The 25019-nt window shown below is 36.2% G+C and overlaps 1 protein-coding gene across 2 annotated transcripts in view; it reads left to right on the forward strand.

Moving 5' to 3' along the window:
• Nucleotides 1-17972, forward strand: part of LOC135210890 (discoidin domain-containing receptor 2-like) — a 66539-nt gene extending 48567 nt beyond the window's left edge. For both annotated transcript variants that reach the window (XM_064243825.1, XM_064243826.1), the window contains exons 4-9: nt 8828-9059; nt 10741-10888; nt 11681-11860; nt 12262-12395; nt 13422-13632; nt 14164-17972. In XM_064243825.1, the coding sequence (XP_064099895.1) occupies nt 8828-9059; nt 10741-10888; nt 11681-11860; nt 12262-12395; nt 13422-13632; nt 14164-15887 (2629 nt within the window). In that variant the 3' untranslated portion in view covers nt 15888-17972. The remainder of the gene's footprint in view (nt 1-8827; nt 9060-10740; nt 10889-11680; nt 11861-12261; nt 12396-13421; nt 13633-14163) is intronic.
• The last annotated feature ends 7047 nt before the right edge of the window (nt 17973-25019 follow it).

The following is a 25019-nucleotide window of genomic DNA, read 5'->3' on the forward strand; positions in this document are numbered from 1 at the left end:
TCCATTTCTTTTTTTACGGCAAGTGCTTTTTAGGTTTAATGCAAATGAAAATATCCCGTAAAAGAGAAGTGTATGAATTATGTATGTGTGAATATTTGATCAACTATAGAAGGAAATACGAAAAAACGAGAAAATGTCTATAATTAAAAACAAAGTCAAGAACAAGAGCAGAAATGATAATCAAGAGTTTTGTTTTGTCAGCTGACATTTATTCCTTACGTCACTAACTAAGTCTTTACTAAAAAAAAAAACATCAAAGGCAACTCATGATTAACGTTTTGAACACACTAATAATATTATTACAAAGTATCATTGTATGTATTTTGTACAAATTCTTAGAGAAAACGAATTCGTAGATTGATATTCCCTTAAACGAAAGAAAGGGTATGTAAACTGAGAACAGGTTTCATAACTAACTTCAATAATCAACGACAATGAGAGGATTTATATATATATATATATATATATATATATATATATATATATATATATTATATATTAAGTATGACACGTATGTATGAATGTATATAACTGACATACCACAACACCACTTGATTATATGTAGTATATACTATAAATAAATAAATAAATAAATAATAAATATATATAATTAATTTTTCGTCAATCAAAACATGACAGAAACGGGAAATGTTGAAAGCCCAACTAGTCACAAAAGTAACACTAACAATTCGGAGGGTGTGGATAGATCAAGTGTTTCTCACACACACACACACACACACACACGCACACACCCCACACCCCTTACCCCCGGACAGGCCCTTCTTCGGCGTAAAGAACAGAGAGAGAGAGAGAGAGAGAGAGAAAACAAAAAATGGAGAGCTTAAGCGTGTGACATATGTTGGCCGTGGTATCTCTCCCTTCTTCCTCACAACTACTTCTACTCGTTGTTTTTGAGACGATGTCGCTCAAGGAAAGGCATCACGAGACACATCATTATTTCCTCATTTGTCTGAGACCTGACGGGTCCTCGTTTTTGGCTGTTGGCTCAACACCACACGAGAATAGTGTGACGGGGCGAGATCGGGCGCTGCCATCTATACCACTACATTGGGGGCCCCTTTCTAGTTTCGTTTCCATTATTCCTTATATCTGGAGGTACTTTTATCTTGACTGAAAATCATTTTTCCTTGGCGGTGCAGATATTCAATATCAGTTTAGTATATTCTTGCTTCAATTTGTTATTTTCATGTACTCTTTTTAGATATAGGTCCATCTACTTCATAATGAAATTCATTTAGTTTTTCATTTATTTGTTTGTATGGGGTTTTAACGTTTGGATGCAACCAGTGGTTATTCAGCAACGGGACCAACGGCTTTACGTGGCTTCCGAACCACGTCGAGAGTGAACTTCTAGCACCAGAAATACACATCTCTAATCCCTCAGTGGAATGTCCGAGAATCGAACTCCAACGAGATGGCAGGCCAAGACCATACCGATCACGCCACTGAGGCGCTTAGTTTTTCATTTAGTTTTTGTTATTTTTCGTTTTTTCTTCATTGACTCATTGGTGGTCCTCATGAATGCGTAGGTATTTCGTATAAATAATAATAATAATAATAATAATAATAATAATAATAATAATAATAATAATAATAATAATAGTCTCACTCATTCTGTTGACATTAATTAAGTACCGAGATTGAAAAAAGGCGGAGCAGATGAAAATGAACGAGGGAAACCTTCATGAAAGATGTCATCATATTTACGACCTAATGCCGGTGACATTTCTCATATCGCTTCTGTAGTCATTACGTTGACGAATTCATACAGATTATTCTTGTACGTGTGGCCTTTTATATGATCCTAAATTGGAAGTCAGTGCTACTATTATTATGTGAGCAATTGCGCTTCTGTTCATGGAAGGAACATTATAAAGGAAACTCAATGCAATAATTCAGTTGTGTTTTTGACAGGTGGTATCGCTTTCATGTGCCAAGACCAACGCCCTGTTTACTGCTGGGAAGAGTGGCTTTACGAAAGGATAGTGTGTGATGATAAATACCTGTTAAATACAGGGATTCAAGTAAATTATTTACATCTTGCCTCCATTCTTTCCTTTTTTTTTTTTTTGAGGACTGCTAGTTATTTTCCTTTGCTTTTGGTTGTTCTAAGAGAACAACAACAACAACAACAACAACAATAATAATAATAATAATAATAATAATAATAATAATAATAATAATAATAATAATAATAACAATATTAATAATAATAATAATTATGATAATAATAGCCCGCTAAGCACTCGTGAGATGCAGTCATGCTTCTATTCGTGTGTCAGTGCATTTTAAACAATTTGAGAACATTATTTAAAATCCTGCACCCCCCTCTACTTTATATATAATAAAGTCGGGCGCTCATTAAAAAAAATGATTAAGGAACGTATATATTTATGTATATATTTATCAATACATTTATGTATTATTCCAAGTGCAATTAGCTCATCTAATTCTAAAACTACCAAAGGAAGCAAAGTTAATCCAAAGCACAAAAGTTAATACGAAAAATATCCAGATTTTTTTTAAGGTCGCGAGTGGCCCTCACGCTCATATAAATCATGTCGACGCAACATCACCATGAAAATGTTCCCGCCAAACGAGGTAAATCGTCTCTTTACCATACAAATGCAGCTTAACAAAATCCCCTTGTTACTCTCTTTTTTCTCTCTCTCTTGGTTTCTCCACTTTTCCATGATTTCGAAAGATCGTTTCTCATTTTATGAAATTCTTTTGTGTCCTGAATCTCCCCCGCCGCTTCTGGATACTTCTCATGTCAGCCAAGTTCGGTCGGTAGCTTTGTTTTGGTCTTTTGTGTTTGCGGGAACCGTTCTTTGCAGCATACAGAGCACTCCTTGAAAGTTCGTATTACAAAACTTGTGCCGAAGTTCACGCGTTAGGAAGTGTATTGCCCTCAAGTAATTGAATCATAAAATTTAGCGATTGGCCATAAGACCAAAGTTTCGCGTATTAGCGAAGGGAATGTGTTAATTATTTACTTAAGAATGCCACGGAGTTTTTAGTTAAACTGAACCTCTCATTTTTTTCTATCGGCTCTCCAAACACCCACGAACGAGTAGTGACTATAACGTACACATTCTTTCCGATGAAGTAAAAGTATCTGCATTTACAAGATAATTCTTAAAACGAATTATTACATTGCAGCTAATTTTTTCACAGCGCCAAATGCATTGAAATACTTAACACACTAATATTTGTCTTTTTTCCTTTTGTGTAAGATTATTGCATAATATAATCGTTTAATTCTAGCAACAATTAACAACTATTAAAAGTAAAAGACGTATTTTCCCAAATATCAGAAGATACAATCTAAATTTGCAAAGATCGATCGGACGAGCAACACACCGCACTCAACTGTCTAGACCAGGTCTAACCAACAAGAAAATTAGAGAAAGGGAGAGATTGGCATTTGACCATAAAGGAGCGAATAATTTAGCCTCTACAGTCCACCCTCAAATGTCCCTTTTCCCCATGAGTTACATTTCTAGATCTCCCAAAATATCATCACTTGTTGCTAATCATGAAGTCCGGTTTTAGAGAAATCTTCGCATGACTTTGCGAAAAAAACTTTTTTGCAAGTCATGTTAACAAACCGAAAAACAAGCAGACAACCCAAAATGGACACGCCATAAAAAATAAGAATATAAAAAGTAAATTTTGCACTGCTTACTCGAAAGGAAACCTCTCATTAAAGAAAAAGTGGGCTATCAAACAACTCATCAGATCATATACCTGTAAGGGGTACAAAAAGACGATTTTTTTTGGTTTCATACTTGGAATGAATCTGCAAATGTCTTGTTGCGGGTATCATATTCCTTGTCATTAGTAATTCCAGTAATTCCTTCCGGAGACTAGAACTATATGAAAGGATATACGCCACTTATACCTAATGATTAACTCCTGGAATTCAGGAAACTGATAGATACCATTAAGAGTTTTTCTCAATCAGGTGACAGGTCATGATATTTGATATCGGTCATCAAAACATATTGCTGAACTTCAAGGGAGAGGTATCATGATTTCGTCAGAAGTCACTTAGACCCCCTAAAATTCCTGAAATCAGGTGGACAGATTTCATTGACTAATCCCCTTGTCTCTGTTCTGATCACGCAAGTTCAGGTAACAGTTAGAGTGATATTAAATAGATGCCACCAATTAGAATTTTCTCTCATTCCTGTAAACAAAGTAAACGCATATATAAAAAAATCTACCATTAGCGCCCTCTGATTCTGAGAACAAGATGACAAATATTTCTGAAGTTTAAGTAAAATATCATGATATCAAAATGCCTCTCTCATGAGAACTTTCTCCGATTGCTGAAACTTAAATAAACACATTCCAAACATGTAAGTCATGCCACATCAAAAGAGGGTTATTACTAGAACTTCTTCTGATTTATAATAATTATATATCAGAAGTCGAAATATCATCAGAAATCTGTTAACGGAAGTTCTCTGATACCTGATATCCAGACGACAGAAGATGAGAAATTAACGGATGTTTGCCATCAGAGCCTCTTTGATTCCAGAGGCTATATCTGCAGCATCAGTCATCTATCACCAAATAGAACTCTATGGATGTCTGTTCTTTGATTCAAATACGCGTCTAGAGGCTTTCCTCTCGGATTCCTGAAATGCAGATAAGGCATATCTGTCATCAAAGACAAAGGGTATTAGCGAAGGTCCAAAACCACCAACCTGGGGCACTCCGGATGTGCGGTGGACCACAGAGAAACTGTTACTTCTTGTTTACGATATCCTGTCCCCGTAGGATCTCTCTTTCGGAGTGTCGTTTTAGGTCCTTAATGGCACCGTTTATAACGTCACTCCCATCCCCACCTACACAGTCATTCCCCATCCCGCACCCCGCCCCCTCTCCTCATTCTTCCCATGCAATGGCTCGTATTTATCTCCTTGCCGAGGTGGCGCAGTTCCTTTCGTTTGGTTAGTTTCATATTTTCTGTTCATTAGTCGAGTGTTAAAACAAGGCCTATTATCATTATCGATCATCCAAATTTAAGCATTATAGATAATGAATAAAAGGGCTTAGTTTTGACACGTATCTGAGAGAGAGAGAGAGAGAGAGAGAGAGAGAGAGAGAGAGAGAGAGAGAGAGAGAGAAAGTTGGGGTCCACCAAGTCGGCCGCTGCTGCCTTGTTAGTATATATCTGACGGATTATTGAAAACTTGACTCTCTCTCTCTCTCTCTCTCTCTCTCTCTCTCTCTCTCTCTCTCTCTCTCTCTCTCTCTTTGTCCCTCGTAACTTGATGGTAGCCCGTTCAACTCGCAAATGGGCGACCCGTGTTCGAATCTTTAAAATGTGTGCGTTCCCTAAGCAAAAACTATGCACCTAGTTGCCATACGACTGTCGTGGGTATCAGCTAATAGAGAGAGAGAGAGAGAGAGATTCGGAAGTGGAGCCGACAGACCTCTGGACGCCTATCGAGTAAGATTATCTCATGCTGGCTGAGATCTGTCACGTTGATGGCCGGGTCCGTTGAGCTTGAACGTAAATGAAGAGCGACAGAGAGACGAGAGATGAGAGAGGAGAGAAGAAAGGGTGCCTTAAAATACCGCTCTTATAAAAGCAAAACAAAAATCCAGAATGCGAGGAATACATATAAAAGAAACTGAGCGACAAAGCCTACTGAGGAAGAGATCAAGTTCCAGGATACAGGCAGAAGCAGTAATACAGGCAAGGAAGTGGCCACAAAAAGCCCCAAGAGGAGCGACAGAGGAAGAAGCGACCACTTGTACGAAAGAGGACATAATCATTTACTAATGATGAAAGGAGACCTTTGTGAGAACTTCATGAATAAAGGTGCCTCTTATCCAAAGGAAGTTGCGTCCTTCAATCCAAATGGATTGATCGGCTGGAGAGCTCAAGAGGAAGTCGATGAATGACCGATTGATTTCATAATGTCTCGTTGGCATTGTAACATCTGCTCTCTCTCTCTCTCTCTCTCTCTCTCTCTCTCTCTCTCTCTCTCTCTCTCTCTCTCTCTCTCTCTCTCTCTCTCTCTCAGAGAAGCTGTAGTTCCTCGAATCAATGAATAGGTGTCAAATGATGCTGTAAGTCCAGAGGAATTGGGGCCAATCAGTCCGTCATCTGGGTGTCGGGTGAATCGATTTCGGATGGATAAGAGCATATTGGATGAGAGATGGATGCGGCTCTCGTCGAGTGGCGAAATAATTGACAGTAATTGACGGCAAGTGAAAAGACTTGCCAGCAGTGCGTCGCTGTTATCAAACTTTTTTTACTTTTCTTTTAACATCGGCCTATTGACGTTATGCCTGACTGTTGCTATTAATAGAGGTAAGTTGCTGAAATTTAATTCTGTCGCTGTTATTTTGGTAGGGACCCTTACCGTCATCAGAAGCTCATCCTTTATCTATAAGTTATGGCCGTCGTTAATTACCGTTGAGGTCATTAGAACATCTACTTCTATACAGGAACTACTGCTGCCGCTATAAAGCTGATGCTGTCATTAGAGTTACTTGTGACTTCAAGTGCTGTTGCTATACCTGGAGGCTGTGGTTGCTATTTGGGGTTATCGCTCTCTGTAAGGACTCGTCAATTTATCAAAGAAAGTTTACGATCGCTGGGATTTGTTGCTGTCTTTGGCGCTGTTGCTTTAATTGTAGATATTCTTTACCACCACTGACAGCTTCTACAGTCATTAAAGGCTGTTACTGTTTTTACGGGTCGAAGCGAAGCTAGTGATTCAGTAACGCAATACCGAAATCATCGAAGGGTATTCTTGACATCAGTGACTGTTGCGGCTATCACAGGCTATTAATCTTATTGAATGTTGTTTACTCAAAGGCTGCTGATAGCATTTATACTTAGTTTTATACAAATCTTCAATTTTACCATGAAAACTGCACTTAACGAAGAAGTTGATAACATACTCAGATAAAATATGGCGAAGTCTTAGGTAATTAAAAGCCCAACTTGCAATGGTGGTTCTCTTCAGCGACATAGGCCATATTGCTACATACCTATCAGTACAAGAGTTTAAGGAAGTGGAAATGACTGCTATAAGGTAATAAGCAAATGGGCATGTCCAGTTGAAATAAAAAGAAGTCAAGATAGCGTTTGATGTAGATTTCTGTGAGCGTAGCAAAAATTTCAAATATATATTCGAGAGCTAACTTTGACAGTAAAGAGGTATTACTACTACTACTACTAATAATAATAATGAAGATGATAATAATAACTATTATTATTATTATTATTATTATTATTATTCATGATGTGAACAAATTTGTACGGACTGGCACAAAATTACAATAGCATGTGAAGCGGATATCAGTAAAACCTAATGATTCTATCTTGAGAGAGAGAGAGAGAGAGAGAGAGAGAGAGAGAGAGAGAGAGAGAGAGAGAGAGAGAGAAAAGAAACTGGTTTCAGAAAAAAAACTATAAAAGAATAAATCATGCTGGCACATCGATGGAATTACGGTTCATTGAACACGCCATGTTCTTTTCATTCGTATTAATGAATGTAACTAAACCTCGAGGGTCAAGAACTATCCTTGTTATATATAGACAGACCAATTACACATCTTGTGTTGCTATAGTATCAACTGCATATCTCTAAATTGTCTACAGATTCTGTTTCCGTCATCAAAAACATATTCCCTTCAATTGTTCCTCCTTCCTCTCCTTCAAACTAAACCACACTTGGCGTCTTCCAAAGTTGTTAGAACTACTATGTTTTTTTTTGTTTTTTTTTTATTTTTTTTTATTTTTAGCGATGATATCAACTACCGTACATTCCCCAGTGATGCTGCCATCAATTAAAATTCTTTTTTCAAATGTCAGCCTCTACATCGAAGTACTAATGAGATGCCAGCCTCTCCTTTGATAGATCGGATGCCATTTGTAGATACCTTGACGTTCGCAAAGGAATTTAAGGTCTATAAGTTTCAGATGATTTTTAAAGTGCCAAATAGGATGTTAACTAATTACTGAATCGAGAGAAAATATCAGGGTTTCGTTGATGAAAATAATTGGTGATATCACTCGTTTTCATCAGTGGGCATTGATGTAGTTAGAAGCTTTTGCTTTCTGATGTTAAAAAAAAAATAAAACTAAGTCAGGTCTGACATCTTGTGAAATAAGGAAGCATGATTGTATATCTAAAAACAGTACGAACAAATACATCTCCCTTAAGTTATCAAACAGAATAAAAAAAAACTTATTTTATATTAAGACAACCACTGACAATGATCTCTCCCATCTTGTAATAAAAGAAAGAAATGTCTAATTTGTCAGACAAATATAAAAGAAGAAAAACGCAAATCTCCACAACGTTCGGTCCGGTGACTTTATACCCTTCCTCTGCCAAGTTCTGGAATTCTTTCTCCGATTTCTCAAACCTGTCTTCCAAGAGGCCCTTCCTTTCCTAGTTTCCTTATATGTAAGTTACTAAAATCGAGTTGCGCATCACATCGGCCTTACAAATAGATTAATTGTACAATTCTTTCCAAGGGACCTATGTTAAGTAAGAGCGTCCAGTCACTTCAGCCTTTCCATCTAACCATTACCCAATAAAATGTAAATAATTTATAATACAAAACCAAGAACAATTAAAAATCTTATTATTGAAGCCTCAGCGTCTTCCACTAAGAGAAAATTATTCAAAATAAACACGGAAAAACCACAAAGATAAATAAATGAATAAAAAATCTCATTAGAAAACCATCCGTTCAAGATGAGAGATAAATATTTCAAATTAATAATGAATAAAATAATGACAGCCTTAATCCCCTTCTCCTCCAGGGCTCACTCGGAGATGGGCGGAGGAGCCTGGTGCCCCAGGGAGATGGTCTACCGGGAGGGCACCGAGTACCTGGAGGTCAACCTCGGGGGACTCCACATCGTCACCAAGGTGGAGGTCCAGGGGAGGTTTGGAAACGGCCAGGGGCGCGAGTTCGCCAGGAAGTACAAGCTCCAGATATGGCGACCTGGGCTGGAGCACTGGGTCACCTACACCGACGGAAGGGGCGAGGAGGTACAGTAAATTGATTCTCCTTCTATGTTTAATGGTTTTCATTTTTTTTCTTCAGTGTTTATTTTCTACAAATTTCTGGGAGATGGAAACGGAATTATTCATTATCCTCAGCTTTCCAGTTTGCATTTTGAAAAAATTTATTTGGTTCTGTTCTAGACGCAATAAAGTGTCTTGCTTTTCAATATTCGCAAGTAAATGTAATTTATGGTTATATTTATAAATCATTATCTTCCTCTCGTTTTTGTTCTTTAATATTTTCTTTTAGCTTTTCATTTATTTCACTAGTGCTACTTTAATATTCATACCATACGAATGATACTCCATTAATCAGTAAGTAAGCAAACTGTTGTTTTATTGTTTCTGTAACTGTAAACATTATTTCCCATTACCTTACCTTGTCTTGAATGTTTTAGCAGTAATTTGGGTAAATTTTGATTCAATACTGCGTTTCCATTAAATTCCTATTACATCTGATATCGCTTTAGTTATTTTTTCTATCAAGTTGTAATTCTGTTTCTATATTAAGTGTTTTTTTATCGTTTGAAGATGTTTTCTCCATTTAATCTTCCTCGTTTTCAAATGATTCTCCCACATCCATCCCTCTCATTGATGTGTATCCGTAATTTAATTATGCTGATTTGCATTCAAGAGTAAATGATATACCCAGTGCACAATATTGTTTTCGCCCTCTGTTCTGCTAAAGTTCATCGATTCGTATTGAATAATAACTGTATCTCGTAACTGATTTGTATTAAAATTAATACATCAAGTTTTTCCGTATTGCCATCGCCCCGTTTTCTTTGCATCGATTTGCAACAAAGGTAAAAACAAAAAAATATTTTTCCATTCATTATTTCGCTGCACTTAAGTTCATTTAAACGCAACAGTTTAGATAAAAAAAATTAATTCCAACACTTGCATCACTGGCCATTCCCTCTGAGCGTAACGGCATTTCACTCAAAGGAGGTGAATGAAAGAGTACGGTCTTTTTTTCTTGAATGAAAATACTCACTCGTACGAGGAGGCTCCATGAATGGAAGTGTAGCGGAACGAATAGTAATGATACAGCGTCTCTCTCAAGGACAGGGTGATGTACAGCAAGAGTGCCTTTCATTCATAACTACCTGACGTAAATAGATAGTCTACCATTTTGGCAAATATGGTGAACCTTAATACCAGACATTTTCGAAATATTTCAAGTTGTTTGATTCATTGTGCCTTTTTTTTATATATATAAATTGTTCTAGCTTTGCTGTTTGAAATTAATTGTAGGGATTTCATCGTTCGCCAACTTATTTAATACAATTTTGTTTAACTTCTTTTATTTTTTGTGTTTGTTATCTCTGCTTTTTTTGACTTGCTAATAAACAATCATTAAGACATTAAACAAAGTTAACATTATTTGCAGGCGATTTCATGACAACGAATTATTTGCAGTCGATTTCTTGACGACGAATTATTTGCAGGAGACTTCCTGACAACGATTTAATTGCAGGCGATTTCCTGACAACAAATTAATTGCAGGCGATTTTTTGACAACGAATTAGTTGCAGACGATTTCCTGGCAACGAATTAATTGCAGGCGATTTCCTGATAACGAATTATTTGCAGGCGATTTCCTAATGAGTCTTATAATAACTGCTTAATTTAATAGCATTCGTTCTTCTTCTTCTTCTTGCAGCTGTTAGAAGGGAACACGAACACGTACCTAGCCAAGAGTTCGCAGTTGAGCCCACCCGTCGTAGCGACGCGGGTACGCTTCGTCCCCTACAGCGATCACCCGAGAACTGTCTGCATGAGGGTGGAACTCTACGGGTGCAGATACTTAGGTCTGTGGTGGTCTCCGTCAACTATTGTTCTGTTTTTGGTGTTTTAAGAGTCTCTTGCTGTATTATAGCTAGTTCACTTAAGGTGGATTCTTTCGCGAGCACCATGCCTACGAGACGTTTGTTTGGCGGCCGCTGATTGGCTGGGAGCTGCCTACCTCGCGGTACCAGCCAATCAGCGGCCGCCAAACAAACGTCTCCTTGTAAGCATAGGGCTCACCCAAGAATCTACCTTAAGTGAACCAGCTATAGTGTGTTTTGTGCCCAGTGCTTGTTTTCTCATTTATTTATTTTTATTTCTTATTACATTTACTTTTGGCATAAATTATTTTGTGCCTTCTGCTCGATTTTCTAGAATAATTATTGAATTTATTTTTGGCATAAATTTTGAATTTTGCATTTAGATATTAGCATGTCCTTAACATTTCAATTATTGCAATTTAAATCTATAATTAGTATATCCTTAACATTTAAATGATTGTATTTTAGAGTTAGATTTTAATATTTCCTCGATATATTCATGAATATATCATAATACTTAATACCTTGAACAATCAATTTTATACTGATTTACAATATTTGAATCTGTATTTCAAACATTTATAACTCATTTTTAATCTGTATCTTAAACATTTATAATTCATTTTTAATCTGTATTTCAAACATTTATAACTCATTTTTAATCTGTATCTTAAACATTTATAACTCATTTTTAATATTCATATTTATATACCGAAAAAACTTAAAGTTTCTTATTTTCACTCCTTCAATCCAAATCTGATTTCTGCCCACCAGACGGCCTCGTATCCTATTCAATGCCCGACGGCGATGTCCGCGGTGGAGGCGGCGCCCTTCGTGACCTTACCTACGACGGGTCACGGAAGGACGGGTATCTGACGGGTGGCCTCGGTCAGCTCACCGATGGCGAGACCGGGCACACGAATTTCAGGGTGGATGCCCTGGGCAAAGGGAGGGGTAAGGAATTTGGGACTGGAGGTCTTGTGAAGTTTGTATATATAATCATAAAACAATTTACGAGTTTTCTCTAGAACTCTGCCTGTACATGTAGAATTCACAATGTTCAATGAATTTGTGAACAGTGTGTGTACATTATTATAAAATGTATGTATATACATGTTTCTGTTACTTTACAGTATAAAAAGTTAATAAATATAAAGTACACACACACACACACACATATATATATACATAAACTTTTTATATATTTATATATATAAGCACATTCAGTGTTCACAAATTGAATGAACAATCTGTATTCTATAGATACAGGCACCGTGGCGGAGAATATTCATACATTATTTTACGAAGATGAAATATTACAGAATAATAATAACAACATTATTTCCGTCCCACAGGGTACGAATGGGTGGGCTGGAAGAACGACACCCGAGGGAAGAAGCCCATCGAGATAGTGTTCGAGTTCGACACCTTCAGGAATTTCTCGACTCTGCACATCTACGCCAACAACTTCTTCACGAAAGACACCCAGGTAATTACTGCAGTGTACTGAGAGCACCTAAGACGCCATTTGAAATGGGAATCCTTGTTCTAGAAATATTAGTTGTGCCTATCTATCTACTATTCCATCTAACTCTGGGATCAGTCAACTCTGCCACTCACCAAGCTAGGCTTACATTCCCTTCCGTAAGCACCTGTCCACTCCCTTTCTCTACCCTCAAAAATTCATTCTCTCTTTAACCATCTTTTCATTAACGCCTCTATTTTAATCCAGACCATCACCGTTTTCTCTGCCCACTCGTTTTTGGCTTTTATTAAAATTATAAAACAAAAATAACTTTTGCTAAAACTTGAAAACATTGTTACCTTTGATGTGGTGGTACTTTACTTACTTAAAGTAGTAATACTTCATAAAATTAACTTGACTGCTAAAAAATCCACAAGTATATATTAAAATATATTTCTATGTAAAAAAATATTTTAATATATAATTGAGGATTTTTTAAAATTGTTTTCACGAGACAGTGAATTTCTTAAAAAATTATCTTGACTGACATACGCGTTTACATCGACGCAATAATTCAATGCAATTTCCTCTTTAAAAAATTCATGTGAGAGCATACAACTTTATCGGAAGTCTTAGCTTTCTTGAACAGCAATCCTCTTTAGCTCAGAAAATTTACGATTTGGTTTTAGAACTCTCCTTTTTTATATAACATTCTATTCGATTAATATAGTTCCTCTTAAAAAAAAATACTGGTTGCAGTGTCTACAGGACCACTCTAATCTGACCAACTTACGTTAACCTACCCTTGGATAAATAATAATTTTTTCAAGACTTTGTCCTAGATGTGTCCTATTCGTTAAGACGTCAATGAGTATTTACAGAGCATTTAAGAGAAGACAAGCCCACCTAGCTGGGCAAGATCCATTGACAAACAAAGCAGCTTCCTGTAGCTTTAACCTTAAAACATAATATCACTAAAATCCAAGACCACCTGTATAGAAAGTTCTTCATAAATAATGACCTTGGGTCTCCTGTTCTTCCTCCTCCCAGGTTTTCTCCCACGCCCGTGTCCTTTTCAGCGCTGGGGGGAAGTACTATCACGTCCTGCCGTCCGTGGATTACGAGTACGTGGTTGACCGCATCTTTGAAAACGCGCGCAACGTGACCATAAACCTCCACAACATGGCTGGAAAATACGTAAAGCTCCAACTCTTCTTCTCCCTCAAGTGGATGATGATTTCGGAGGTCGCTTTTGACTCGGGTAAGTTCTCGCGTTTTTTTTTATCCTAATATCCTAGCTTTCTTCTATTCTTCAAGTGCAAAATTAAATTTCAATTATTTCCATCACAGTTTGGAAGTGAGGATGAAATCTTAGCTTTGAAGATGGCAATAGAGAATATCAGATGAATACCATTCAGGTGATGCTACCCCTCGGTTGCGGCTGTTTTTGAGCTGAAAATACATTAGATTTGTACATTGCAAACTAATGGTAGTTTTGCCTTGTACCATATACTTTTCTACTTGCTTTGATCATATAATGTTGTCATCCTACACGCACACACACACAATCACACAATAATATATATATATATATATATATATATATATATATATATATATATTAAATAGGTAGATATTTGTATATACATGTAATATATATATATATATATATATATATATATATATATATATATATATATATATATATATATTACATGTGTGTTCATCATGAGAAGAGTTTATGTTCTTTCCATCACCATAATTTCTCGTCATTTTTTTTATCTCTGTATAGTGCCTTGCCGTTGCGAGCTGACAGAAGAGGAGCCACCCATTCCAGTGCCTACAGAGAGATCAGACATGGACGGACTTGGGAACGAGACTGCACCTTCTATTTCGGCTCAGGAGTCACCTTCGTCAGTGCTGCTGGGTGGCCTGGTTGCTCTTGGGATCATACTAGCTATGATCCCCCTAGCCGTGGGCGTTGTGTATTACCGCGGCAGGATGATCAAAAAGGCCAACAAGAAATCTCCACCATCACCTGATGGTGGCCTTGATGCCAAGAAGGTCTCCATGAAGATGAAAGATGTGCACATCAATGTCAATTTGACGCCCATGTCTAATGGATATTCAAGGGCCAAAGGAAAGCTGTACGGCCATGTCGCCATGGATGACGAGACAATGGCCATGTACCAGAAGCCTTTCAAGGGACCCATGCATAATGATGGGTACTACACTCTTGCTAGGGATGGGACACCCTCAGAAATCCCCTTGAAATGTCCACTTCCTTTGGACACAGATGACTCTGTGGATTATGCTGTGCCTGATATGAATGTAACGCCCCCACCTCCTTTTTCTGAGGTATATACTCCACCCCCACCTGTTCCACTTACCCTGCCACCTGTTTCACTTCCAGCCTCTCGAACACATCGAGAAGCATCATTGCCACCACCTGTGCCTCCACTCCCACCTCCCCCAGAGCAAGAATATTACGCTGCACCTCTTCTCTGTCAGTCTTCAGACATCCAGAGTGTAACTGGTACTGTCAAATATTCTTCATTGGATTTATCTAAGCTAGGCAATGGCCGACAAGTACCAGAGGTGTCGAGGAATCACATACGTATCATAGAAAACCTTGGAGATGGTGCCTTTGGTTCAGTTCAGCTATGTGAAGCAAAGCACATTGCAGGAAATTCTTCAGGTCTTGTGACGATGAAAAGCCTGAAGACTGGAGCATCTGAAGATGTGAAAGAAGACTTTCAACAGGAATTCCGAACACTTAGTCAAGTCGATGATCCCAACATCGTGAAGTTGCTAGGAGTTGTTACCTCTGAACCCATTGGCTTGATCTTTGAGTACATGGACTACGGCGATTTGTACCATTTCCTCCAGAGACACATCTTAGAGGGAGTAGGCAGTCAGAGCTCACTTGGATCCTCGATGAATATAGGGGACCCACCTGTTCTGAGTTATGGAGCATTAGTCTACATTGCATCTCAGATTGCCTCTGGCATGAAATACCTCGAGTCACTGAGTATAGTCCATCGGGACCTTGCAGCTAGAAACTGTCTGGTTGGAACTGAGCTCACTATAAAAATAGCTGACTTTGGAATGAGCAGACCACTATATTCGCGACATTACTATAGATCGAACAGCGATAACCGCTCCCTGCTGCCTATCAGGTGGATGGCTTGGGAGTCGGTTCTCCAGGGGAAGTTCACCACCAAGAGTGACGTGTGGTCCTTTGGGGTGACCCTCTGGGAGGTCCTGACAATGGGCCGTCAGCAGCCTTATGATAAGCTCAGCGATGAAGGAGTGTTGGAGAACCTGTCTCACTGCTATCACGGCGATGGCACGGGCATGATGCTTCTGCCGCAGCCGTCCTTGTGCCCGCGGGAGATGTATGACATGATGACAGCCTGCTGGAGGCCTAACGAGAGACAGCGCCCTCCCTTCTGGGAGATCCTCATGTTCCTTCAGAGGAAGAATCTCGGCTACTCTCTCGATTACTTCCTTTAATCGGAATTAAATACCCTTTTGAGTGTGTATGGCGATATTTTACATTGGGTAGTGACAAGATATTATCGGAGTACTTGAGTGATACTTTTATTTAATATTGTACAGAACATTCGCCTACAACGAAAATTTGATAGCTGTTTCGGTGTTATGTGCATTTAGGTGTCACATGCATATAAGTGCTGTTTTTATTTGGATGAAATACTAAACATATAACAAATAAATATCGAAAACCGCCGTTACGGTAAATCAAGTATTAATTGCTAGTCATATCTGGACCTGAAGAAATCGGAAGAATTTAAAGTGATATAACTCTACTCAAATTAATTTATTGTGTTATTACAAACTAAAAGAAAACATATGAGGACTTCAATTTCGATACAAGCGTTGAAAAATAAGCCTAATGAACATTATTTTAATCCAAACTCATTTGATCCTGTGAAAATCTAGAGGGCAGTTTGAATCTTTTTTATCTCAATCGAAAGGACAAAAGATAAAAACTGAGCGAGTTGCGATTTGTGAATATTCTGGACAAAATATTTGAAAATATAGCGGTGAGTTGAGTTTTAAAAGTATGGACTGAACAAAATAAATCACAGTTTTAGAGACAATTTACATGTGAATACGTTGAAAACATTGCCTTTTTCTACTCAAAATAGTTTCGTAGGTCAAAGTCAATCTCTCTTTTGAAGACTGTTGTGCTGTTACTCTTTTTGGTAAAAGTGGGTCCTAATCCCAGAGGGATAGAGCGACCTGCGTCTCGAAAGAAGGAAGACTATAGGGGGCAATCAGCGACCAAAATGCTTCCACAGCCTCTTTCAGCAGACCCGATCTTTCTTAGGAATCAAGTTCTGCAGATAGATACGACGCAGTGGTATGACATCACAGTCTAACAGCTGAACGTCTGCAATGGAACTCCATGTAATATTCAGTGACGTTACTTAGATTTCTCTCTAAAAAAAAAAAAGTTTAGATGAATTTTCAATGAAAAAGTGACTTTTGGAAGTACTCGAAGTGATGCAAATATACTTAGAAAAAGAAGAAAATAACTATGTATTTGAAGGCGATTTTTTTTCTTTCATAAGTGAGATGTGAAAGTACCCAAGTCAACTGTGCGCAAGACTCACGACCTACCCCCTACCCCTAACCCCCCGCCTACCTTCCCTCCCGCCGGACCCAGGAGGCATCCGACAGGGTGGTATTCCCTGACCATTCTCCACAGCTGACAACCCCATCTTAGGTAATCACGTATTGTCAAAACAGAGCAGAAAAAAAGGTGATTGGTTCTTTTTGCTTACTTTGTTTCGTGCTATTTCACTTTTCAGTGAGTAGTTTAATACTATTTGAACGAGATGTGTTTACGCAAATACGAACCTGAGTGAGTTTTGGATGTTTATTCTCTGAAATAAAAAATGCAGAAAGAAAATTATCTATAAAGTTAAACTGTACATCTACTGAAACAGTTTTACCAATGGAAATTACACGAAATAATCAATGATGGAATATAATATCATAGCCAAAAATAGATTAATATGCTAAGAACGCCTCTATTAAATAAAATACCCATAAGTCAAATGAGAGAAAAACGGATATCGTAAAAATGAAAACAATCAATTCACATAAAAAACACTCATGAATAAAAAAAAACTTCTAAACTTGCAGTTGAGAAATAAAGTGACGTGATAATTTCATAAACGATCTGCGTCTGAGCCTTCTATTTTATCTTTGTACAGTGGTTTTTTTTATTATTATTCATTATTTAGCATCACGCATTTCCGTGTGTACCGTAGATGATCTGTGTTAATACAAAGATTCCTAATCTTAAACGCAATTTGTGATGTAATTTATACGTGTATATCTGAGCATTGAGTAGGCATTAGTTATATGAGTTATTTTCTTCTCTTTATCTATATGTACATAAATATGAAAGGAAGGAGAGAGAGAGAGAGAGAGAGAGAGAGAGAGAGAGAGAGAGATTTTTTGGTGCATTGTTTGAGCAATAATGTGGTCATTGTAAAATATTTAAAAGTTTCTCCTGTGAAATCTCAGTATGCCAAATATCTATGCTTACATTAGGGCGCCCGATATATATATATATTATATAATATATATATATATATGTAATATTATAGATATATATATAATATATATAGGTTTATATATATATATATATATATATATAGAGATATTATATATATATGCTTTTTTAAACTGATCTCAGTGCCATGGTCGTAGTGACCAATCATTAACGTGTTACTTGATAATCCTGTTGCTGACAGCCATGCAAATGTTCCCATTTTCAATTATTATTATTATTATTATTATTATTATTATTATTATTATTATTATTATTATTATTATTATTATTACTACTCACGATGACAAGAAATGTGCCTCGATAATCCTCATTAAAATATATATCTTTTATTACAAAAAAACTAAGTGAGATAAATTAGAATATATATTTTTATATATAACAAAAACAGATAAATACAGACGTTGAGTTCAGATAAGACATAAATGATCATATGCCAAAGACGAAATAACTCGAAGACACACACATAATTCAGAACCTCCAAACTCGACCGCACGCAAAAACAAACAAGAGTTGCCTCGCACAAATATGGCTGGTTGCGTCTAGCCTTCGTTGTTTTCCTAGGCATTTACACATCGGCCTTTGTTGTAGTAGTGCAATTAAGCGAATTAACGACCGGATGCCTTATTTGAAAGCCGGACATAGTTTTCTGTCGTGGGGACAAAAACGCCAGTGAATTGTTGAGGAAGTTTCGAGAGAACAGAATGCCTGAAAACAACACAAGTGATACTGATGAAAATACTACCAAATAGCTTATACTCGTTATTTTCATTACGGGCTCCTTGGTTCCCCTTCAATACTGATTGAGTTGTTGCATTGGTAGAATAATTTTCACATTTTGTGAACGAAAACTAGAGATGCATAAAGAAAAAGGACTGTTCAAGAAACTAGTTCCATTACGGGCATATTTATTCAAATCGACCTTTGCCGCTTCCAAACAGGAGTTTTGGTATGCTCTTAACTCGTATACGTTAACCGGTAAAAGACTTAATATACTTTACAGTCTTGAGAAAAATGTGATTTAAGTCTTAACTTCATTCTGTAATAAAAAAAATGATCTCAACGGACAAAAAGTATGATAAACCAAAGGATTAAAACATTTCAAACGGGTACAGTTCTGGAGTAAGCATTTAAAATGGAAGTAAAGTGTTTAAAAAACCATGCCTAAACTTGAGCAAGGTTAAAGCAATAAAGATACTATCTCTTGATCGAAAATGAAAAGGCCATGTGATATTAGAGGCTTGTTTGTTTACCATCAGCACTTCAAAACAATGTCTTCGCAGATTAGTTCGCGATTTAAAAAAAGGCTTATTTGTACTTACATTCAGTACTTGAAAAAATGCCTTGGCTGACTGACTCGTCATGCGTTTCATTTTTCATGAATGTGTCATCGGCCTTTAGAACTCATGAAAAAAAAACGTCTGTGAATGTTTCTCCAAACCCACTGAATTCTGCTCTGCTTCGAAAATTGTGACAGGATTTAAAGTTTTATTTTTCCGAAGTCTCGTGAGAATTATACGAAGCTTTTCATCATTGAGTAGGTACGGGACGCTGCCGCTATCGCTCTTTTGCTTAACTTGCGAGTTTTCTTTCACCATCTGTGTCTTTGTGTAATATCATAAGTGATGTATAAACAAGTCAAACTTCCGAAACATTCAACGCCTTTGTTCGTAAGTTACTCTTGTGCCAAATAACTATTCAGCAACGAATTCAGTTTTTTGATAAATAGATTTTCAAGTGTGTAAACTTATTCCGAGTTCCCCGAATTATGCGTTTTGATTCGTGAGGTCATATTTTAACCCAGTCAGGGGTTGAGAGATTTTGAATTCACTTTGGGTCAGGCAACCTTCGAGTTGAAAATATGTAAATATATCGTATCTATGTCACCTCTCTCATGTTTCAGGGGAATACTGTTCCGGTTAACAAAAGATGTGTTATTGATTTTCCCCCATTTTTTTCCTTAAAAAATAAAATGTTTAATATTTCCCTGTAAAACATAATAACAGATATTCCTCTGTATACCCATCGCGTTAGGGAGACTGCATTTACAACTAATACTACCCGTAGTAATTGTAAATAAAACAAAGTTAGGGATTCAATAAAATCGCAAATACTCATTTAGTAATATTAGAGGACTTCCTAAAGTGTGTGTTTCTAACACTTTCAAACAGCATGACCCTATTTTTTATTTATTTTTTTTTTTATTAAAGTTCGACATTCGTCTTTGTTGAGGAAATTTTTATACCCAATTTTCAACATTAAGCTTCTAATATTTCTTAACTTTTTTACTTAATTCACTGACAATATTCAGATTTTCCTCAGTAAAGAAAATTACTTCTCAATATGGTTTTGAAATAAAAATTCGCTTAATCCCTGACGAGACCAAACTCATTTCTTCATGAATGTTATCTGTGACAGAGAGAGAGAGAGAGAGAGAGAGAGAGAGAGAGAGAGAGAGAGAGAGAGAGAGAGAGAGAGAGATGCTTCGTTAAATAAAAAGAAAGTGTTCTGTAGATACTGTAGATATTAAATAAAGGATGTTGAATCCTATCTGTACAAAGCGTAGACAGAAGGGAGAAGAATAAAAATGAAGTAGACGGATCAAGTCTTTACAACATATCACACATGTTTTCCAAGAAAACCGATATTTGATGTATTGTAAATAAAGATTCTTTTTATTGTAAGGTTACATTTTCATTATCCTTGTTTCAGTGATCTGAAGATGAACGCAATTCTTATGGAATAAGTTCACAGGGGCCATAAATATATATTGACTTATTAAGCGCCAGGCTTTTGCTTGACATTAAGTTGAATGGAAGTTCGCAGACAAATAAAAAAAATAATTGAGAAATTCTCAAAAAAGGTATTAATGATTACACGCAACACGAAATTATCCACTAACTGAATTGTTTAAACAGTAAGCAAATAAATACACCAACGAATTTTCAGAACAATAAAAAGTACTCAGGTGGTTCTGTAAGGACTGAATAGGTCTGGTCAGTATTTAATGATTATTTATTCATGAAGGGCAAACTTTCTTTAGTAACGAAATCCTCCAGACGCAGTGTTCGCATGTGCAAAAAAATAAATAAATAAATAAATAAATAAGTCACATAAAATAAAATAAAAAATAAAAAGGAAATGAGCAGAACTATATTTATATCAATGTAATCAACTAAGTCAACAAAAACTATGAAAACTGAATGATCAAGTCTTTCTTTCAATACACCCTCTATATTTACGGAATTTGAATCTGAAACTGCTGAAGACCATTACAGAACATTATACAGTGGCCATGGCACAGCTGGTCATACAGGAATATTGGTCTTGTCATCACCAGATATACGCTTGCATAAGTGTTCCTGACCTGCAGCAACAACTAGTAGAAACAATACTCCAGTCATTTATGCGAAGCAAAACGGACTAATGGGTGTATATATGGTAAACTCCAGAAGCAGAAAAAGCCGCTCTTGTCTCAATGATGATACCTTAACTTAATGGATACGATTATTTTCAAATTACATAAGTAAAAAGGAGTTCTAAATAAAGATAAACCTGTATGCCTTGCGACCCTTAAATATAAAAATTACTTCAATATCAAAATTACTTCAATATGTGATGGTCGAAATCCCAAACCTACGGACGTTATATGCCGTCCTGAAGCTCGTTCCTAAGTAGACTGCCTTCAGTCTGTACGCTCTCGTGGAGTCCAAGGAAAATGTTAATAAAATGGTCTGGAATTGGAATGTGGATTCTTGACGGTAGTAGATGATACAGAGTTGATTTGAGATGGTGAAGACACATTGCAAAATGTAGTGAGAGTTTAGTTGTTTTAAGGCAGTGAAGAGATATTGCAAAAACTAGTGAGGGTTTAAGTGTGTTTGCAGGTGAAGGTTGCCAGTAAATGTGAAAAGAATCACTTGTTAGGCGTGTGTAGTCTTAGAGGAATCTAAAAAGTAAAAAATGTGAAAAACGTAGGACAACAAATGGACAAAAAACTCTAGAAAGATGGGTCAAAGTTTATGAATATGGTCTTGTCAGTAGCAAGAATTTGGGTCAAAGTGTTAGGCAGGAGATGAAACCTGGTAAACGGTAGATATATGGATATTGATAGATAATGTAGAGGAAGTGCCTTAACATCCAGGTACCGAGAAAACGAAAATGGGATAGAGATGTGAATAGCAAAGTTTACGTAGGGGATTCGACACACTGCTAATGAGCCTACTATGTAGGTGTAAGTGGCAGTTAATGTGTGGAAGATTGGAACTTCTCTGTATACAGAGTTCATCCACGATTTGGCTAAAATATGAGTGTGTCAGTGATTGGTTCGTAGATGTATGAATATATATATATATAGATATATATATATATATATATATATATATATATATAACATATATTCATACATCTACGAACCGATCACTGACACACTCATATTTTAGCCAAATCGTGGATGAACTCTGTATACAGAGAAGTTCCAATCTTCCACACATTAACTGCCACTTACACCTACATAGTAGGTGTAAGTGTATATATATATATATATATATATATATATATATATATATATATATATATATACATATCATATATATATATATATATATATATATATATATATATATATATATATATACTAACTCTAGATGCACAAAGTCACTACCGGAGCTATCCAAAACCTGCTACTGGAATGGAGTTTTAGTTAATGGAAAATTCCAGTTATGATGATCGTCTAACTCATTGATCCCATCAGTTCAAGGAAGCCTATCAAAATCGTCTAGACATCCAAACGACATTTCCAACAATTATAAAGCAAAAGATCTGCAGCATTTAAGTATGATTCCACCATCTCTAGATACAGGAATTAATTCTGCAAAATAAGCTTGCTAGCGCTTGAAAAGAGAAAGATTAAAAGTGGTAGGTAGCGCAGACTCTTAGCAAGTATGATGTAATGCTACATGAGCACAGTGAATCATGGAGTAGAGAGCACGTAAGGAGATCGGTTTATCAATAATTCTTTTATTTTCTCTCGAGTTCCGCGTGCAGTGCCGGAATTCTGCCCGACATCTGTGTTAAAACCAGCGGTTACTTCTTTCTGCATCAGGAGGCAGTGAATAACTTCATCACCTGCATACAATGCAGTTTCAAGACCAATATTCGTGATGATAAGAGGGACTGCAATCAGCAAGGTTCCCAGAACTATTACCTTATGGAATACCAGGTATGTTAACTCTGAGTTCACAAAAACCACCATCAACAAGATGTTTTGTTATCAGTTGTTTAAACTAGAGCAAGTACATATATATATATTATATATATAGATATATATATATATATATATATACATATATACTAGATATATATATATATATATATATATATACATATATATATATATACATATATATATGTATATATATAAGTATATATATACATATTATATATATATATATATAATATATAATATATATATTGCATATATATGTATATATATATATATATGTATATATTATATATTTATAATATATATAATAGAGAGAGAGAGAGAGAGAGAGAGAGCCGAAATGGTAAATTAATGATTTAAGTCCTTATCCAGTTCACTTCCCAAGGAATGAATCCCGCGATGCGGAAAGAAATCGCTTATTCCAAGAAAGGAATGGCGAAAATTGGGTTGATTTCAGATATACATTTTCGACGATTTTCCATTTATTCTTTTAATGTATTTACTTATTCATGTTTATTCCCGTTTGTGAAGGGCGTATTGATTCTTATTTATTTGTTGATATCTATATTCATAAACTAATTTAGTTATCTGATGTATTTTAAGGATACTGCTTTAATTATCGATCGTTTTACTTTAGTATTGATTTGTAGGTCGTGAAAATGGGTCTCAAGTTGTTTTCAAGTTGTTTTTGTTAATGCGAAAAGAAATTGGCATTTGCTTGTTTCCTACAGCCCTAACGGCTACAAGAAACCTGGGTATATATATATAATAATATATATATATATATATATATATATATATTATAATATATATATATATATATAGATATATATATATATATATATATATATATATATATATATATATATATATATATAATCTCCGGAACCTAGATATGAAAAGTTTACATGTAAAATATGTAAAATATTTAAAGTTAACAAATCAAGGAGTCTCGTTCAAAATCAACTCGGACAAGTTTGGGCTCACAGCGACAATCGAGGTGTACATAAATCGATCTAAAACACCTTCACAATAACCAGGTTTCTTGTAGCCATTAGGGCTGCAGGAAACAAGAAAATGCCAATTTCTTTTCGCATGAACAAAAAGAACTTGAAAAGAACTTAAGACCCATTTTCCCGACCTACAAATCAATACAAAAGTAAAACGATCGATAATTAAAGCAGTATCCTTAAAATACATCAGATAACTAAACTTATATTTTATGAATAATAGATATCAACAAATAAATAAGAATCAATACGCCCTTCAAAAACGGGAATAAACATGAGTAAGTAAATACATTAAAAGAATAAATGGAAAATCGTCGAAAATGTATATCTGAAATCAACCCCAATTTTCGCCATTCCTTTCTTGGAATAAGCGATTTCTTTCCGCATCGCGGGATTCATTCCTTGGGAAGTGAACTGGATAAGGACTTAAATCATTAATTTACCATTTCGGCTCTCTCTCTCTCTCTCTCTCTCTACTTCTGCCCCTCTTTATTCGTTCCTGCTCTACCTCATTCTTTATCCTTTCTTTTATTGCTGCTCTCTCTCATCCTTGATTTATTTAATTCCTGCTATCTCTCTCTCTCTCTTCTCTCTCTCTCTCTCTCTCTCATGCAAAAGGTCAGTGTTCAAGAGGCCCCAATTAACCAGCTGGAGCTCTTGACTTTTACGGCGTTGAAGCGAAAAACTTTGGGGATAAAAGAGAGAGAGAGAGAGAGAGAGAGAGAGAGAGAGAGAGAGAGAGAGAGAGAGAGAGAGAGAGAGCATGAAAATAATGAAATATAGAGCAAGATATGAATGAGAAGACT

Source organism: Macrobrachium nipponense, chromosome 4 (genome assembly GCF_015104395.2).
Source record: "Macrobrachium nipponense isolate FS-2020 chromosome 4, ASM1510439v2, whole genome shotgun sequence".
NCBI lineage: Eukaryota > Metazoa > Arthropoda > Malacostraca > Decapoda > Palaemonidae > Macrobrachium > Macrobrachium nipponense.